General features: G+C 40.4%; 1 protein-coding gene across 1 annotated transcript in view; it reads left to right on the top strand.

Moving 5' to 3' along the window:
- The first annotated feature begins 542 nt into the window (after nucleotides 1-542).
- Nucleotides 543-20960, top strand: part of LOC145397278 (uncharacterized) — a 149481-nt gene continuing 129063 nt past the window's right edge. Inside the window, exons 1-8 of the mRNA XM_080270474.1 lie at nucleotides 543-632; nucleotides 964-1109; nucleotides 1402-1495; nucleotides 5446-5598; nucleotides 5969-6225; nucleotides 17683-17759; nucleotides 18755-18949; nucleotides 19477-19667. Of these exons, the coding sequence (XP_080126600.1) occupies nucleotides 543-632; nucleotides 964-1109; nucleotides 1402-1495; nucleotides 5446-5598; nucleotides 5969-6225; nucleotides 17683-17759; nucleotides 18755-18949; nucleotides 19477-19667 (1203 nt within the window). The remainder of the gene's footprint in view (nucleotides 633-963; nucleotides 1110-1401; nucleotides 1496-5445; nucleotides 5599-5968; nucleotides 6226-17682; nucleotides 17760-18754; nucleotides 18950-19476; nucleotides 19668-20960) is intronic.

The following is a 20960-nucleotide window of genomic DNA, read 5'->3' on the forward strand; positions in this document are numbered from 1 at the left end:
CCTGACAAACTTGTCAACTTTGCTGTGTGCCTTATTACTTTATGGTCGTTAAGTAATTTCACATCTGTCTAAGACATTTTGTACAATCCCTGGATTTAAATACATTCCTGGCAGACCTCTCAGGTGCTGTAACTCGAAAACTATTGAGAATTGAAAATATGGTCATTTAGTAATTTACATTCAATTATGTGTCAGGAATACATCCCCTGATTTTCGGCACATATTTCTGGAACACCCTGTATACATACATACACACACACACACACACAAACATATATATATATATATATATATATATATATATATATATATATATATATATATATATATATATATATATATATATATATATATATATATATATACACACACACAGTAGATAGATAGATAGATAGATAGATATTGTGTGTGTGTGTGTGTGTGTGTGTGTGTGTGTGTGTGTGTGTGTGTGTGTGTGTGTGTGTGTGTGTGTGTGTGTGAGCGCGCAACGATCAGTTGTCTTCTCTGATTAACTGCCATCCTTATCACTAATGAGTGCCATCATGGTTCATCACCATGATGACCCTCCTTCGGAGTCCTTCCCTCCCAAAGATGGGATGATGTTTGCTGGATACAGAAAACAAAGCAAGAATGTTGGATGACCATTAACAGCATGCCCAGTAAAGTGGAATTGTCACTCATTCACATATAATTCTCCTTCAAAATCCTGGAAAGGTCTCACATGTTTAACCTGCACATATCTTGTGTTTTATTTCTTTCAGCAACTGTCCTATAGTGAATTAGTTGAGTATCTCGTTAAAAAGAAAAAAAAAACAAGAAAAAGTTTCCAAACACCTGTAGTGTGCTCCGTCCACATTTAACCCAATCAACTGGATTCCTTGTTTGTTCCCTACCCACATAAATCTCTGAATCTCGGTTTCTCATACACTTATTTAATAGTAAGTCTGTTACTTTATTTTCTAGTTGCTGTTGGTGCGAGAAGCAGACGACCTATTGAAAGCCCTGTGGAGTGGTGAGCTTTGTCGAGCCTATCTCTTTCTTCTCCACAACCCTCAACCTCTGCTGGCCTTCGGTGATAGCCACCTCAGAGCCTGGGACTACTATGGCAAGTAAGTGGAAAACTCAGTTTACAACTCCTAATATCCACTTTACTAATGTAATACTAAACGATTTACTGAAGGCTTCATCTTCCATCTGTTTATAATTAATACCCGCCAATAAACAGACAGTTTTCTCAGCTTGTGAAAAAGACAGCAAACTTCCCTTAGTATAAAATTCTCAAGTTAAATAATTTTGTATGACGCTAGTGAGAATGAAACTGGAAAGGCATCATTACTCTGAAGGAGTTATAATCAGTCACCCAGTGTCCTCTCTAGTCATGATAATCCTGTGCTCCTGCAGGTATGTGGTTCTTGGGTTCAGCCTTGAAGAATTTGATGACTTTATTCAAACGAAGAAGGGGAGGAAAACTCAGCACATTGTGGGCATTGTGCAGGTGACGTATAAACATTCGTGAGAGAAACTAAATTTAAAACATAGGAAATTTCAGTATTATAATTCTATCTATCTGACTCTCTCTCTCTCTCTCTCTCTCTCTCTCTCTCTCTCTCTCTCTCTCTCTCTCTCTCTATATATATATATATATATATATATATAGTGTGTGTGTGTGTGTGTGTGTGTGTGTGTGTGTGTGTGTGTATCTATCTATATGTCTATAGAGTGTGTGTGTGTGCGTGTGTGTGTGTGTGTGTCTATCTATCTATTTGTCTATAGAGAGTGTGTGTGTGTGTGTGTGTGTGTGTGTGTGTGTGTGTGTGTGTGTGTGTGTGTGTTCTTCGTATGTATGCTGACAGCCAAAGGGAAAAAGGGAACACAAGGTAGCCCGCGCACTTTCGCGCACACTTATCAGGGCAAAACAAAGTGAGCAAGACTTACAATACACAGAAAGTAGATGGATGGAAACTTCGTTAGAAACCTCATGTGTCTGGTCACATACCAGTGTGACTAATAATCACGTTATTTGTTCATAATACATAAATCCATTTATAGTACCTAAAAATACATCCAGCTGGATACGTACAATATAATTTGTGCATACCATAAAATACTTTACTATTATACATACAAACGCTTGCATCTATATAGGAAAGGAACCATAATCCTAATCTTTTAATCGTTTCAGGAAATGTTCCGAACCATATATTATGAGCATCATGCAGGTTCCCTGTGGCATTTACAGAGGAGACAAATGAATCTATCTCGGTAAACTAGCGGTGCATTAGTTAGCAGGCCCAACTGGAAGAACCCAATATCGATACTCCGGTCGATCATACTGGTGGACTCTACTGGTTTGCCTTATTCCTGTTCATTTATCAATATTTGAGAGATGGATGTGAAACGAATACAGCGAGACAATTTCATAGGGAAGACTGGGATTTAGCAGACTGTCGACCCTTTGGTAGTCAACAGGCATAAATAAAAGGCGTTATCATTCATTAATATATATATATATATATATATATATATATATATATATATATATATATATATATATATATATATATATATATATATATATATATATATATACCATTATTATACATACACGACACTCGTTACGGATAAACCTCTCTGCTTGCGATTTGAACAAGAAGGTAAAGGTTATTTCTGGTTATCGCTTTCCTTACAAAAAGTTTGATCCTTCAGTGGACCATGTGAGGATAAATAAAAAAAACTGGCGTAGTACCTTCAATAATTTCGTAAGTATAACATTCTTCGCTTTTTTTTTTTTTTTTTTATGTGACCGACTCTGGGATTAGGCTTCACAGCCTGCTTTCAAGGCCCAGTAGTCCTCCTACGTACCGTACACCTCTATATGCCACCATTTCGGCGCTAACACCCACCGTCCATACTGAATACATGCTAGGGCTGTCTCATACAGGATTGGTGTATTGGTATAAGCGGGGGTATTTTTACGACATGTCGGGGGGTCTTCTGGTAGATTAGTGAAGTCTGATATTCATGAATTTAAAATCCTTAAACCGTTCCCTGCCCAAGCAGGATTTGAACCCAGGTCCATTAGGACTGCAGGGCAACTCTCCAGGAATTGTTAATAGTTCTATACAAAATCTGGTACCTCTAGGAATGTCCCTGCAAAGTTTCATTAAAATTGGTGCTCGCACCTAAGAGTAGCTGAATAAATCCTTATGCAGACAGACAACCGTCCATTTTTATACAGATATTTATAGACAATTCAATATGTGCATTAGATTCTCATTTGAGTATATTTGTAAAGATGGGTATAATACAGCGTTTAGTATGAAACTTTAATTGCCTCTCAGAAAAAGTAAAGCACATACTTTAGGGTTAATCCTTTCAGTACGATAATTTTTGTACATTATTATTATTATTATTACTATTATTATTATTAGTTTTTTTATTATCCACCCTTTATATGGGTGGAGACCATTATTTTTGTTGGTTTTATTATTATTCCGGCCTCAAAGTCATGCGACGATTGCAGGAGAACTGGAGGCTGGAGAAACAATGTGATGAGCCCAGGTTATGTGTCCTGGCATGGGCCATTGCTAACAGAAAAACAATTCCAAATCGTTTACGTACAGTGACAGAAAGAGTCATATCAGTATAATGAGTGAATAATGTCTACTGGAGATTTCAACGGGACCTCAGCAAGTAATCTGAAAATGAAACTTGAACTGACTCCGAAAAGTTTATTTCACTTTACCTAAAAAATTCCAAATCTCCCCAATTGGGTCAAGGTTATTGTAAGAAACAGTAGATGGAGACTAGTGACTGTTCACACGACAATTACAGAGTACTAGTTGTTATCATCATCATCATCATCATTATTATTATTATTATTATTATTATTATTATTATTATTCATCCATCCATCCATCCATCCATCATCCAATCCTACAATGCCCCATGAGAAGCATAGGAGCCCTGGGCTAGGCAAGTTGGTCCTGACATTTAAGATGAGAATGACAAGCCTCACTCATTCCTGATTGGCAGTACGTGGGCAATAAACCCCAACCACCCCTTGGATATAAATCTTCACCGGCTCAATTCGATTGGAGCGCTGTAATTACTTACTAAATCACCAGACGCCAAAATTTGGTTATATGGTTACCATCTCGCGTAGTAAATGGTTTTCTGGTGTACAGGAAACCACTTGGCTTGTCACTCAGTGTACAGTGAAGTCACCCACAGGCGGAAAGAAGAGGAAAGAATGAAGGAAAGAAAGACACAAGAGGGAGTGTAAAGTCACCCGTAGGCAGAAGGAGGAGGAAGGAATGAAGGAGAGACAAAAGGATGGAAGGAAACAAGGACGGAGGAGAGGAAAGGGCAGACACCCGAGAGCAGCACTACATTGAGTGAGTGGGTTATTATTATTATTATTAGTAGTAGTAGTAGTAGTAGTAGCAGTAGTAGTAGTAGTAGTAGTAGTAGCAGTAGTAGTAGTAGTACTTGATCAACAATCATAATGTCAAAGATAAAAAAAAAGTATAAGAGCGATCGCTTGGTAGCAGTGTGATTAAGCACGAATGACAAGCGTAGTGTTCCACGTCAAGTTATGCACCGCATCTTTCAAACCATTACGCTCAGTGACCTAGTTTCTTCTATCTCTTGGGTTCTTATTCTCGTCCGTCAATGAAGCTCCCTAAGACCTCTTCCTTAGCAATTTATTTTGGATAAAGGTGGTTAATATCCTTTTGTACGTCGTTTATGAATAATATGCCGAAAATGAAAGGATGTTCAAGAGGACAGTAAGGTGTAACAAAGAAAATAAGTCGTTTAGGAAAAGATGTTAGGGACTTTCTTCAACAGAGGAGAATACGAGTCTTGATGATCTTCTTTAGGTAAGGAAAGACTTTTCACTAGAAAAAACAAACAAACAAACGAGAAGCCTTGCCAAAGTAAAATATTGCCTGATTGCAGAAAAGAGGAATTATGTAGGAAGTAACTGTGATGAAAGTCTAGTAATTTAAGTGGCTTCGGATTTCTTAACACCTATTATTTAGTGATTTATTTTGCACAGTACACCTCAAACCTTTTTGTAAGTGACACAATCTCTGTTGATATCGAAGTGATGTAATTAACACATAGGACAATGGTACTGTGTGACAAGACAAACAGGTGTGTCGTGCGTTTGAGGGCTGTTAGATCTCAGGGACTGGGCGTTTAAAAGCCTATGCCCTGAATCGGATCGGATGCAAAATAATAATAATAATAATAATAATAATACGAACAACAAAATCATAATAATAATAATAATAATAATAATAATAATAAATAATAATAATAATAATAATAATAATAATAATAATAATAACTGAACACAAAACATTAAGGAAGAGTTACCATGAAATCTTTGCACCTTGAGTATGTTCTACATTAATGAAATGTAACTATTCCCTGCAGTCTGGGTCAGGTGGTGAGTGGCGCATGTACGTGAACAAACTATACTCGCAGCAGCGGGTGGTGTTCTTGTCTACCTGGCGACGTTCACACTTCACACGAACGCCAAACATCTTCCCAGACAAAATCTCGGACCTTCAAGGGGCCACGCTCAATGTAAGATTGTAGTTGGTAGAACAGTAGCAGCTGTAACTCAAGGTTCGTTTGAAATGTGAACCCGGTTAATGCAGGCTGAAGCTCCCCCAGTAGTACAAACTCCTACTTTCACTGGACAGAGAAGGAGTTAAGGGACATTAATTTTCTTTTAATAGGTAGCAGACCTGCCAACCAATATCGGTACCACTGCTTAAAGGTGTCCCCCTCACACACAAAAAGAGTGTAGAAGATGCTGTTGTTGTTTCACCCCAGTCTGTCTGAACGAACAGACCTCTTGACCACAGGCAAACGACTGCTTCTGTGAGGCCGTCCTATGGTACAGTACACACATACACCATCCAGGGAACCTGCAGATCCTTGTAATTGACAGCGCATTACGAGGCTCAAACCCGAGTGCTTCCACGACAAGTTGCAGGGAAATATGAGCAGACTTGGCTACCGGGTGGACACCACAGCTTCTCCATTCAGGGTGCAAACCTCCACAGTGGCTCTCAATTTCTCTTTCTCTGAAATCTCCATTCTAGATAATGTCAATATTCAGCACCAGCTTTGGCTCTCCTCTCCTATCATTGATTCACCTGCTGAACAATCCTACATCTTTCCCATCCTTTTGACCTGGATCAGCTTGTACAGCATCATACCCATAATCCCTAACTGCCTAAAAGAAAGTTTCAACTTACCTGATCTCTTCCTTACAACTAATCCTTCTGCTGATGCTGTTAATTTGTTTTTTCTCTCTTGGGGACCTCCCATCAGAACTTTGTCACCTGAACCCCTCCTATTGTTCTAGTAAGGCCTGTGGACCCTCCCAAGAAGAGGTGGCTGTGGCACTAGGAAGCTGCTGATTAGAAGGTCCTAGGGCAGTACTGCTTTGATTTTTCATAGAATGATTTTTTTTTAAAATGCAAGGAAGAAGGAACCAAAGGCCATGAGCCCGCAGTAACAGTTCCCTCCAAGAGAAAAACAAAATACAATAGAGAGCCAAATTCAAGATCCGATCATTTTGAGATGTCTGGACACACTGCGTTTGAAAGACTGGAGATCATAGGCAGCAGGAAATACAGACAGAGGGAGACAGTTCCAGAGCTGACCTGTTGTATAAATGAAAGACTGGGAGTAACGGTTAACTCTTGCATTAGAAAGTTGGACAGAAAAGGGTTGAGAGTTTGCTGCCAGACAGGTGCTATGCTCCCGTCGTAGAGGTGGAGGAATGCAAGCAGACAGTTCAGAGGAGCAGTGACCATTAAAGTAGCGATAGAAAAGAGATAAAGATACAACAGTGCGGCGAAGAGACAGAGGTTGAAGGGAGTCAGTAAGAGGAGGAGAGTTAAAGAGACGAAAAGCCTTTGACTCCACCCTATTGAGAAGAGCTGTATGTGGGGAGCCTCCCCACACATGAGAGTTGTACTCCACACAGGGGCGAATAAAACCCCTGTATAGAGTCAACAATTGTGCAGGGGTAAAGAAAGAGCGGAGTTGGCTTAGCACACCCAATCTCTTCCATGGCCGAGAACCATCTGAGTGTGCCTCTCTTGGTCATGGAAACATAAGCTACATTCTTTTCTCTTATCCTATGACTAATGAAAAAAAAAAAAAAAGGTTTACTCAACCGTGTTCTAATGCTGTCCACAACAAGGAAGGGCTACAAAAGGTACTGAAGCCAACCCCACCCCTGAATCTCATGTTTCTACCCAGAATCCTGCTAAGTCTGTTCTTCGCTCTTTAAAAAATAATTTCGTTCGTACACAATGCTCTGAACTCTACAACTCAAAGTCCTCCCACTCGTCCTGAGACCTTGCGAAAAACCTTTCGAACAACTTCACCTCACCATCCTTCCCTCCTCTTTTTCACCCAGATGGCTCTATAGCTGTTTCTTCCACTGAAAATGCAGAACTCTTTGCTCAGACTTTCTCATCCAGTTCCACCTTAGACGATTCCTGTGTTGTTCCTCCATCACTTCCCACCTCTTATTAAAATTTCTTCAACTGATTTATTTCTCCCATCACTGTCCTTAATACTAACAAGGCAAATGCGCCTAATGGGGTCCCTCCTGTTGTCTTCAAGGACTGTGCTTCTGGGTTACTCCCTGCCTGGGGAAACTCTTCCATCTTTGTCTGTCAACTTGTACCTTTCCTTCTTGCTTCAAGTTTGCTCTTATTCAGCCTGTCCCAAAGAAGGGAGACCATTCCCAGCCCTCTAACTATCACGTAATTGCTTTATCTTATATTTCAAAAGTTTTTGAATTAAAAAAAAAAAAAAAAAACTTTTCTATCATAACCTTCTCTCCGATTGTTAGTATGAATTCCTCTAGGGATACTCCACTGGTGATCTTCTCACCTACCTTTTAGACTACTGGTCATCCCCCTTACGGGTCTTTGGCGAAAGCCTTGCCATTGCACTTGACATCTCAAAGGCTTTCGATCGAGTCTGGCATAAATCTTTAGTAACTGCTCTCTTACGGTTTCCATCTTTCTGTGTTGTCATCTCTAGCATCCTTCCTCGTTGTACTGTAGCTGCTGTTCTAGAAGGTCACCATTCTTCTCCTAGAGATATCAATAATGGTGTTCCTCAGGGTTCAGTTTTATCACCAACTCACTTCTTTTATTCATCAATGACCTTCAGAGCTGTATATCTAACACTTTCAACTCATATGCTGATGACTCCACCCTTGACTTCAAATAGCGTCAATCTCAGTAGTTACTTCCACAGACAAGGGATGCACACCTAATGTCTGACTTGGCTTATATTTCTGACTGGAGTAAAAACAATCTTGTTTTTAATGCTTCAGAAACTCAGTTCTTACATCTTTCAAACCGACAAAGTCTTTCCCAGTAGTGTCCTCTAATTTTTAGCAGTATCCAACTCAGTCCTGCATCATCTTTAAATATACAGGGGGTTTCATTCTCCAAATTTTTATCTTGGAGAGATCATTATTTCCTCTCTTGGAAAATCTGTTTCTAAGGGATTAGGTGTGCTAATCCAACTCAGTGCCTTCTTTACCCCTGTACAGTTGCTGACTTCATACACGGGTTTTATTTACCCCTTGTAGAGTACAACTATCATGTGTGGGGAGGCTCCTCATATGCAGCTCTTCTCAATAAAGTGGAGTCAAAAAGCTTTTTGTCTCATCAACTTTCCTCCTCTTACTGGCTTTCTTCAACCTCTGTCTCTTCGCTGCACTGTTTCTTTTTTATCCCTTTTCTATCGCCACTTCAATAGTCACTGCTTCTCTGAACTGTCTGCTTTCATCCCTCACCACTATGGTGGGAACATATCACCCATCTAGCAACAAACTCTTCCTATTTCTGTCTAACTGTCTAATGCAAGAGTGAACCGTTACTCCCAGTTCTACATGTATGCAACAGGTAAGCTCTGGATCTCTCTTCCTCTGTCTGTACTTCTACTGCCTATGACCTCAAGTCTTCCAAACACAGTATGTCCAGGTATCTGAAATGAACAAATCATCAATTTGGCTCTCTGTTATCTTGTTTCTTTCTTTTTTTCCTTGGAAGGAATAATCTTCCGGGATTCTGGGGAGCAGTAGTGAAGAGGTATTAATAGCACAGTAATGCTATTAATACGGAGGGGCAGGAAACAGCAAAAACAGCAAGTCAAACTCACTGCTAAGAAAAAGGATTTGCTGTTTTCAAGTTATTATTTATATTCCCCATGTGATTTTGTGTGCATGAAAACAAATGTAGTCAACTGAGCCATGCACACTCGAGTTATGAGAGGTTAAAAACTGGAAAAAAATGCGAAATTTTGTGAATCTTCTCAGTTTCTTAGCTCAGTTTAAGAAACTACGTATTCACAGTCTATAAGAAATCCAAAATATGACTCACTAACATCGGGGATAGTGAAGTTACTAGGCTCTTTATACAGAAAACAAACATGCCATCAATTACTCAGCTGCCTATACTTTAAATACAAAGTCAGGAGCGCCATTTTTGTAGGTATACGCATGAACAGTTCTGTCTCCAAGTCACACACAGCTGCAAATGTTCAGTGTCGAGAGTTACATTATTCAGTGAAGAAGAAGCAGAAGAAGAAGCCCCAGAAGAATTACCCCCTCTACCTGTTCCAATGGACAGTGGTGGGGTTGTCCGGAAGTACATAATAAGTAGCCATAGTTATTTACACTCATTATAGAGTACAACTTAACATCAGCGACGTTTTTCTTTGCTGCAGATGTACAGTTGAGTAAGTACAAAGTACGAAAAAATATTGGGGTATATGGAGACATCTGGTAGTTCCCTGTAGTAAGTCCACGTATCTTTATGAATGAATCGCTCAGAACCTAAAGCCTGTGTAAGGTGGACCGTGATTGGCTGAACTTTTGAGTGGTGGTGAAACAAATATTCTCATCATAATATACGTAAATCAAGGTTAATAACTAATAAGTGGCACGAATCAATGTGTAGAGAATACTACAGTATTTAATGACTGAACGTGGAGTATAATAGAGTAATAAGCGTCAGCAATCTGTAAAACGTAACTGGCAACACAGTACAGAAGAACAGCATGTCAGTTGGTAGTCTCGTTTATTCATAATATTCGAACCAGTGGACACGAAGTCTATTGAATCAGATTAATAGATGTTGACCTCTAATGAAGAGAACCGGCAATGCTTTCTTTAACGAATGTAATATTGGTATTACATTTCATCAGTTTCAAGGGCTATTATGCTCTGTGACACATGATATATGTTAATATGCATAGGCAGTAAATTAATACTAAACTATTTGTTTTCCTTACTACCTTTTATATTTCGCCAAATATATTGAAATAAGAAGAGCGAAGACTGTACTAAACCACTAAGAACTTGTCGCACAAGGAAGAAGGAAATAGAAATGGACAGAAAGCATGAGGAAAAAAGAAAGAAATGAAGGACAGTTGAAGAGTTGAAAAGGATTTATTCGGGACCAAAGACGTGCCAAAACCCATTAAGTATCGTCCACGTCTCTGTAGACAATATCCCCTCACGGGGCTAATTCTCATTATAATTACATTGCATTAGAAACACAAAAATATAGTAAGATAATCAGCAACATTCATATATTATGAGATGGTTACCTTAAAATTCTTCCTAGCAGCTCCACTTAATTACTTTCACGTCCACGGGGTGCATAAGACATCGTTCTTTAACATCAAACAGAGACTAGGTAACCAAATATTCAGTTGTAATTTGCAGCACCTAACCAACGCCGATCCCTCCCCCACAGTGTTTGGAGGAGATGGTAGGAAAGAGACAGAGATGAAGACAGTGGAATGAAGCGGCTACCAAATGGGTAACTAGCGTCAATTAACGCTGGCAGCCGTGGGTTTTTTCCCTCATTTTAATACATAATTATGTTGTTTGACGTTAGTCAAAAGAAGTGGAGAAAGCAGTAAAACAGTTAAAGAATAATAAGGCACCAGGGGAGGATGGTTTATTTCCGGAAATGTTTAAAGTGGAGGGGGATAGATTAATAATGATCTTGACCAAGCTATTCAATAAGATATGGGTGACGGGGTTACTACCATCAGTTTGGAAGAATGGTGTGATTGTTAAAGTTCCGAAGAAGGGAGACCTGAGTGAATGTGGTAATTGGAGGGGAATCTCTTTGTCACCGATAGCTTTGAAAGTTTTCAGTAGAGTGTTGTTAAATAGGTTGGAGCCAGTGGTTGAGGGTATTCTGAGGGATGAACAGGCTGGTTTTAGAAAGGGACGTGGTTGCAATGATCAGATCTTTATAGTTAGGCATTTGATGCAGCAAGTTAATGAAATGAGAGTACCGTTAAGTCTTTGTTTTGTTGATTTTGAAAAGGCTTTTGATAGTGTTTCGAGAGAGACTATGGGGAAGATCATGAGACATTATGGAATACCAGAGGAGTTTGTGAGGGTCATTATGAACATGCATGAGGACACATTTTGTAAAGTGATGGTTGATGGTTGTCTGAGTGATTCGTTTGAAGTCAAGTCCGGAGTAATTCAAGGTGGTGTTCTATCGCCTTTACTATTTATATTGGTCATTGATTACATTATGAAACGCGTTGGAACAGAAACCGGTGCAGGTATACTTTGGGGAGAGAACAGGAAACTTTTGGATTTAGATTATGCAGATGATATAGTTTTGATTTGTGATGGGCCAGAAGAGATGCAGAGAGTGTTGGACTGTTTGGTGAGTGAAGGTCGCAAGGTGGGTTTGGTTATTAATTGTGGAAAAACTGAAATAATCAATATGAATATGGAAAATGCGCAGGAATGTGTAATTGGAGGTATGGTTGTAAAGCAAGTTGATGGGTTTAAATATTTAGGTACTTATTTAGCCAAGGATGGTTCTTTGAAATTTGAATTCGAGGAAAGGTTAAAGAAGGCTAATCAGGCAATGGGAATGCTTAAAAATATTTGGAATAATAACAATTTCTCTGTGCATACAAAAATCAAACTTTATAAGGTAATGGTTAGGAGTATCTTAATTTATGGACACGAGTCTTGGTACAGCACAGTGACTATGGAAAATAAATTCTTGGTGTTTGAAAATAAAGCACTTAGAAGAATATTAGGAGTTAAGTGGTGGGAAAGGATACCAAATAGTAGAATTAGAGAAATAACGGGAGTGCAGCCGATCGATGAATATGTTAGATTCTCACGATGGAAGTGGCTAGGACATGTGTATAGGAGACAGGGAATAGTACGAGGTACACCAGGGTGGGTGGCACTTGGTAGGAGAGGTAGAGGAAGGCCAAAAGAGACGTGGGTGAGGACAATGAGACGGGAAGCTGGAGATGAATGTTGGGGACATCTTGAGGAGTTAGCACAAGATAGGATGTGGTGGTGTGAGTTCATCGAGGCCCTATGCATCCCCGAGGGTGCCACAGGAAATGATTGATTGATTGATTGACGTTAGTCAGTCCCCGGATGTAGGTTAAGTTGTTAATCCCCGTCCACACTCCCGCCTATCGGGCAGTAACTGGTGGACTGTGCCTTCACCGGGCACAGTCTGTCATGCATGACTGTGATGTTGTCCAAACTGCTGAGTAGTTGGTCAGGCAGTAAAGTCGACCAGTAGTCAGTAAGTGGTCGGCAGCAATGGTGTGCGATATGACCATCCGCAACGCAGTTGAAAAGAAAGAGAAATAACTCAGTATAGCACATAAATTGTTCCAGTTGTAAAAAAAAAAAAAAAGGAAACAATGAAGAGTGCAGAAAAACAATATGATTAATATGGCAACTTTCTGAGGATGGCAGGGTCCTTGGCTCATGCCCTGCGCCAGACCACCGGGAAATGTCTGATGATTTTCCTCAACTACGGGCACTGGCTGTCCGCTGGTTTGCTCATCAAAGTTGCCACAATGTGTTCGATGACAGGCTTTAAGAGCTTATGCTTGCTTTGACTTTATTTGTGTATCGCATACCGGCATCTCTATCGATTACCAGGGTGTTTACCGTGTGGGATATACCTGTGAGATGAGCAAGGCGCTGATTCCAGCACATATCTCACAACGAGTTTATCTCCTTTTATCTTTTCCAAGAAAATTAATCGAAATCATTAAATAGGACATGTTTTCTAATGTGGTGAAAATGAATACAGGGACGGCATGGTAATCACTAATAAGGGTTTGTTTTTGCCTAACATATATTTGTCACTAATGTTGATAATGTTTCAACTCTACAAGCCTATATCTCATCATCGGTAGGTATCGAACAAAATCATAATAATAGTAAGTATATTTCCTGACAAAATATTCATTCCTCATAACATTATGAAATAATGTTCTCTCCAAAATAACGTGATCTTTATATGACAAAAAAAAATAATACTCCTGTTTTATTCGGAAAACTGTCCAGACGAATATAATATCATGACATGAATTTGAGTGTAAAATGGAGGGACTGTAAGAATTTATTCTGGAAAGAGGTGAAAAGAGTAAGACAGGGTGGAAATGAAATTAGCAGGGGAGTGAAAGATAAAAATGGTAGATTACTAGTGGAGAAGGGAGAAAAAGTGAGCAAATGGAGAGAACACTTTAAGGAATTGTTGAACATAGAGGATGGAAGTAATGCGAGTATAAGTGGCTGGGGAATGGCTGGGAGAAGGAGGGAGGTGAGAAGACAGGAAGAAATCAGTAGGATAGAAGTTGTGGAAACAATGAAGAAAGTTAAATCGGGGAAAGCCCCAGGAATTGATGGAATGTGTGGTGAAATGCTGAAGCATGGGGGAGAGATGGTAGTAGAATGGGTGTAGAAGATGTGCAGATTGGCCTGGGAGGAAGGCAGAGTCCCGGAGGACTGGAAGTCAGGTATAATTATTCCTTAGTACGAAGGAAAAGGGGAAAAAGAAGTGTGTGGTAATCATAGGGTCATTTGTCTTCTTAGTGTAATAGGAAAAGTGTATGGTAGGATACTTATTGATAGAGAAAGAACAGAGAAATTAGTTGGAGAAGAACAGGGAGGCTTTAGGAAGGGAAGAGGTTGTGTAGATCAGATATTCATTTTAGATCTTTAGTGGAAAAGTTTCTAAAGAAGGGAAGGAAGTTGTATGTGGCTTTCATGGATTTGGAGAAAGCATATGACAGGGTGGATAGACAAGGATTGTGGAAAGAATTAAGAATATATGGAGTAGATGGGAAGTTGTTGAATGCTGTGAAGAGTATGTACAATGGTACGAAGGCTGCAGTGCGTGTGGATGGTGAACTAAGTGAATTTTTCTCTTTGAAAGTTGGGTTGAAACAGGGATGTGTCATGTCTCCATGGTTGTTCAATCTGTACATGGATGGGGTAATAAAAGAGGTACAAGGTAGGGTAGTGGATGTTGGAGTGGCCCTGGTGAGAGAGGATAGAGTTTGGAAACTCCCTGTACTGATGTTTGCAGATGATCCTGTGTTGTTGAGTGAAGACGAAGGGGAGCTGCAAGGCTTGGTGGATGAGTTTGGGAGAGTGTGTAAGAAATGGAATCTAAAGGTGAATGTAGGGAAGAGTAAAGTGATGGTCTTTGAGAGAGGTGAAGTCAGTGAATGTACAGCGAGGTTGGATGGTGAGGAATTGGAAAATGTGAGTACGTTTAAGTACTTGGGTAGTGTGATGAGTAAGGATGGAGGTTTGGAGGGTGAAGTGCATGAAAGGGTACAGCAGGGAAGAAAGGTTGCTGATTCTTTGAAAGCAGTGATAAGAAACAGGGAAGTGAGCATGGAAGTGAAAAAGTTACTACATGACAGTATTGTGATACCAACTCTAACGTATGGAAGTGAAGCTTGGACGTTGTTGGAAGGTCACAAGTCAAGAGTGAGAGCAGTGGATATGAGTTATTTAAGAGGAGCCTGTGGAGTCACATGGAGAGACAGGCTGACGAATAAGGATATAAAGGAGCGTTGTGGTGTGGATGTGGACGTGATAGGAAGCGTTATGAGGAACACACTGAGGTGGTTTGGCCATGTGGAGAGGATGGAGCGTGAAAGACTGACGAAGAGAGTGTATGTGAGTGAGGTGGAGGGGGGAAGAGGGAGGGGGAGGCCGAGGATGAGATGGAGGGATGGGGTGAAGAGGTATATGAGAGAGGGGTGTGTGAGTTGGGAGCAAGGCAGTGAAATGGCGGGGGACAGGGCGACTTGGAGGCGATTTGTTTGTGGCCACCCCAAACAGGATTGAGGCGTCTGGCAATAGATAGATAGATAGACATCATCATTGGATGAAATTAATTCAAAATAAATGTCATTAATTACACTCAGTATTTTGTCCAGAGACCATTGCTGGTAATCACGTCTTGCTTATGTTTCTGCCCGGAATCTTGCTAAGTCTGTTCTTCGCTCTGCTAAAAATAATTTCATCTGTACTAAATGCTCTCAACTCTCCAACCCGAATTCTTCCCACTCCTTCTGGCACCGTGCCAAAAACCTTTCTAACAACTCCACCTCATCATCCTTCCCTCCTCTTTTCTACTCTGATGGTTCTGTAGCTATTTCTTCAACTGATAAAGCAGATCTCTTTGCTCAGACTTTCTCCTTCAGTTCCACCTTAGACTATTCCGGTGCTGTTTCAATTTCACTTCCCCCCTCTGACTTCGTCATGGCTGACATTAAAATTACTTCAAGTGATGTATTTTCTGCCATCACTGGCCTCAATACTAACGAGGCATATGGGCCTGATGGAGTCCCTCCTCTTGTTCTCAAGAACTGTGCTTCTGTGCTTACACCCTGCCTACGTAAACTCTTTCGTCTTTGTCTGTTAACTTGTACCTTTCCTTCTTGCTGGAAGTTTGCTCTCATTCAGCCAGTCTCAAGGAAGGGTGACCATTCTCAACCCTCTAACTATCGTCCAGTTGCTTTAACATATTGTATCTCAAAAGTTTTCAAGTAAATTCTTAATAGAAAAATTTTAAAGCATCTTTCCTATCAAAACCTTCTTTCTGATTGTCAGTATGGATTCCATCAGGGACGCTTCACTGGCGATCTTCTCACCTTCCTTTCAGACTCCTGGTCATCCTCCTTTTGGGATTTTGTTGAAAGCTTTGCCATTGCACTTGACATCTCAAAGGCTTTCGATCGAGTCGGGCATGAATGCTTGATTTCCAAACTGCCCTTTTACGGTTTCTATCCTTCTATCTGTGCCTTCATTTATAGTTTCCTTTCTGGTCGTTCTATAGCTGGTGTTGTAGACGGCCATCGTTCTTCTCCTAGACCTATCAACAGAGGTGTTCCTCAAGACTCTGCCCTATTACCAACTCTCTTCCTTTTATTCATCAATGACCTTCTTAGCTGTACATCTAACCCTACCCACTCGTACACTGATCACTCCACCCTTCACCTTTCCATTCGGTTCCCGCAACGTCCATCTTAGCAGTTACTTCAACAAACAATTGATGAGGCTATGGCACACCTAATGTCTGATTTGGCTTGTATCTCTGACTGGGGTAAAAAATATATATATATATTTTTTTTTAATGCATCAAAGACTTAGTTCTTATACCTATCAGCTCGACAAAATCTTCCGCAGGTGTACCCACTAATGTTTAATAATACTCAGCTTAATCCTGCATCATCATTGAACATGCTTGGGGTTTCATTCACTCGAAACTTATCTTGGAAAGCTCATATTACATCTCTTGTAAAATCTGCTTCCAAGAGATTAGGTGTGCTAAGCCGGGATCCGTTCCTTTTTTACCCCTGCACAACTGTTGACTCTATACACGGGTTTTATCCGCCCCTGTGTGGAATGCAACTCGCATGTGTGGGGAGGTTCTCCACATACAGCTCTTCTCAGTAGGGTGGAGTCAAATGCTTTTCGTCTCATTAACTCTCCTCCTCTTACTGGCTTCCTTCAACCTCTGTCTCTTTGCCGCACTGTTGCATCTTTATCTCTTTTCTATCCCAACTTCAATGGTCGCTGCTCCTCTGGACTGTCTGAATGCATTCCTCCGCCTCTACGACAGGTGCATAGCACCTGTCAGTCACCAAACTCTCATCCCTTTTCTGTCCAGCTCTCTAATGCAAGAGTTAACCGTTACTCCCAGTCCTTCATTTATGCAACAGGTCAACTCTGGAACTGTCTCCCTCTGTCTGTATTTCCTGCTTCCTACGATCTCCAGTCTTTCAAACGCAGTGTGTCCAGGCATCTCAAAATGATCGGATCTTGAATTTGGCTCTCTCTTGTATTTTGTTCTGCTCGGAAGGAACGTTTTTTGCGGGCTCATGGCCTTTGGTTCCTTCTTCCTAGAATAAAAAAAAATCACACCGTGAAGGTGGTCAGTAGTGACGCCATATGATTGTCAGTGATGTGAGGCTTTCTCCTGAGGACCTCCCATTCCCTCATCATGTGACGCAAGTGTCGCTGTGGCGTCCATTCTTCGTTGGGGTCCCAAACATTAACAATAATGGCCCAAACGTTCTCAACGGGATTTAGATTAGGGCTGTTGCTAGTCCAAGGCGAAAGTTCTACGTGGTGCTGATCCTCAAACCATGTTTGCACAACTCTTGCTGTGTTCACGGGACAATTATCGTGCATGAAAATGATGTTCTTAGGATGCTGAGGGGTGTATGCGTGGACAGTAGGCAGCATCACCTCCTCTAGTATCTCTAGATACCGCTCTACCCTGAACCATCCCTCAGTTTCTGTGACCTCACCAACACCATGGAGACCAATCCACCGGCACGTTACATGTTACGTGACCACGCCGTGCCTATGCGTAGATGTGGTCCCGAACGAAACTATAAAACATGATGTCCTTGTCAGTTTTTATAAAAAATTCACATTAATGACTTGATTTTCTATCTTTGCACTGTAATATTTATTCCATAACATTTATTTATTCGATTACAGATTACCTATGTTAAATAATAATTCTCTCTCTCTCTCTCTCTCTCTCTCTCTCTCTCTCTCTCTCTTTCTCTTTCTCTCTTCCTGTCTGTCTTTCATGGCCACACCTCCTAACAGTACACGGTCAGTACTGTATTTGCTTCCTTACCTGGACTACTGGGGGAGAGTCATCTTCTCTGATGAGAAGACCTCTTCAGCCTCCCATGGGAACCTTCATTGCTACAGGCTTAACAACACGAGGTAAGTCACAATGAAACTGAAACAGTACAATTTACCAAAAGTTCATGAATATCTAATAATTCAAGCAAGTGGTCTTACTGCTTTGCGGTACTTATAACAATTTGTAGCTGAATGAATATATATATATATAAATATATATATATATAAATATATTTATATATATATAAATATATATATATAAATATATATAGATAGATAGATAGATAGATAGATAGATATAGATAGATAGATAGATAGAGATAGATAGATAGATAGATAGACTGATACAGATATAGATAGAAAGATAGATTGATAGAATAATAGATAGACAGATAAAGATAGGTAGAGATAGAGAGATATATATATGGTTAAATAGAGAGAGAGAGAGAGAGAGAGAGAGAGAGAGAGGCACGGAGTGGTCACGTAACATGTAACGTGTGGGAGTGGATTGGTCTCCATGGTGTTGGTGAGGTCACAGAGACAGAGGGATGGTTCAGGTCTGTGTACTATCTAGAGATACTACAGGAGGTGATGCTGCCTACTGTCCGCGCATACACCCTTCCGTATCCTGAGAACATCATTTTCGTGCACGATAATTGTCCCGTGCACAGAGTGAGAGTTAAGCAAACATGATTTGAGGATCAGCGCCTTGGTCAAGCAATAGCCATGACCTAAATCCCATTGAGAACGTTTGGGCCATTATTGCTAAAGTTTGGGAGCCCAACGAGGAGAGGATGCCACAGCGACTCTTGCTTCACATGATGAGGAAGTGGGAGTTCCTCAGGAGAAAGTCTCACATCACACACAATCATGTGAAGTCACTACCTGACTGCCTTAACGGTGTGATTACCAGCAATGGTCTCTGGACACAATACTGAGTATCATTAAAGTGACATTTATTTTGAGTTAATTTCATCCAATGATGATGTCATGATATTATATTCGTCTGGACAATTTTCCGAACAAAACAGTATTATTTATTTGTCACATATAGATCACACCTTATTTTGGAGTTTATTTCATAATATTATGAGGAATGAATATTTTGTCAGGAAATAAACTTACTGTAAATTATTATGATTTTGTTCTATGCTTACCGATGATGAGATATAGGCTAGTAGAGTTAAAATATTATCAACAGTAGTGACAAATATATGTTAGGCAAAAACAAACCCTCATAACTGATTAACATGCCATCCCTGTATTCATTTTCACCACATTAGAAAACATGTCCTATTTAATTATTTCGATGAGTTTTCTTGGAAAGGATAAAAGGAGATAAAACCGTTGTGAGATATTTGTTGGAATCAGCGCCTTGCTCATCTCACAGGTATATCCCACACGGTAAACACCCTGGTAATCGATAGAGATGCCGGTATGCGATACACAAATAAAGTCAAAGCAAGCATATGCTCTTAAAGCCTGTCATCGAACACACTGTGGCAACTTTGATGGGGAAACCAGCGGACAGCCAGTGCCCGTAGTTGAGGAAAATCATCAGACATTTGCTGGTGGTTTTGCGCAGGGCATGATCCAAGGACCCTGCCATCCTCAGAAAGTTGCCATTTTAATCATATTGCTTTTCTGCACTCTTCATTGTTTCCATTTTTTTTAAACTGCAACAATTTATATGCTATACAGAGTTATTTCTCTTTCTTTTCAACTGCATTGAGCATGGTGATATCGCACACCATTGCTGCCGACCACCTACTGACTACTGGTCGACTTTACTGCCTGGCTGGCTACTCAGCAGTTTGAACAACATCACAGTCATGCCTGACAGACTGTGCCCAGTGAAGGCACAGTCCACCAGTTACTGCCCGATAGGCGAGAGTGTGGATGGGGATTAACAACTTAGCCTACATCCGGGAACTGACTAACATCAAGCAACATAATTATGTATTAAAATGAAGGAAAAACCCCATTGTTTCCTGCGTTAATTGACGCTAGTTACCCATTTGGTAGCCTCTTCATTCCACTATCCTCATCGTTGTCACTTTCCTACCATCTCCTCCAAACACTGTGGGGGAGGGATCGGTGTTGGTTAGGTGCTGCAAATTACAACTGAATATTTGGTTACCTAGTCTCTGTTTGATGTTAACTCATCACGTCCCGAGCTATTTCGCACCTCTGACACCCCCCAGTCCCGAGGTATTTTCGAAAAAAGAATTTTTGGCTAAAACCTCCAATTTGGTGAGAAACATCGAAAATTCATAGAGAAATCTCTCACCTGAGGTTTTAAAAACTCGACCCAAGTACCAGTACCTCCTTACCTGACTGGGTTTTCTAACAGGCTGACACCAAAGAAAACGAGTTCTATGGGAGGGTAACTATTTTACACCACTCATAAACGGTATTTATTTATTTACTTGGTACGAATTTATATGTAGTACGAGAGTATATTGGTTTTCAAATAGTAATATAGGCATTATAAGCATTGTTTCACTCACTAACTCATCACCATACCTGACCTTCTTTTGCCACATTACCTGATCATTATTTCTGACTGTTTCTTCCTCTAATGCTATGTAAACTTTGTCCTCCACATTGTCATCGATTGGGGAATCACTCTGGCCCTGAATGTCTTTACTGGCCAGGTCACTGGTAACAGGTGAATTGCCAAGACAATGGCGTGAGATGGGGAGGGGGAGGATATGCGGTGTAAGGCATTGTCCCTGCTTGGCATCTTGTAGAGGAATAGAGGAAGGTGTCCCGTGTATATGTACAAAAAAATCACGCGCGAAAATTGAAAATTGTGCAAATTAGGGACCTTGCCATTGCACGACGTACCAGTACGTCGCTGGGACTGACAAATGCAAAATGTTGCAATGTACCCATACATCGACGAGAT

This window comes from Coenobita brevimanus, chromosome 40 (assembly GCF_032717465.1).
Source record: "Coenobita brevimanus isolate Jiangsu-jjx chromosome 40, ASM3271746v2, whole genome shotgun sequence".
Taxonomy (NCBI): Eukaryota; Metazoa; Arthropoda; class Malacostraca; order Decapoda; family Coenobitidae; genus Coenobita; species Coenobita brevimanus.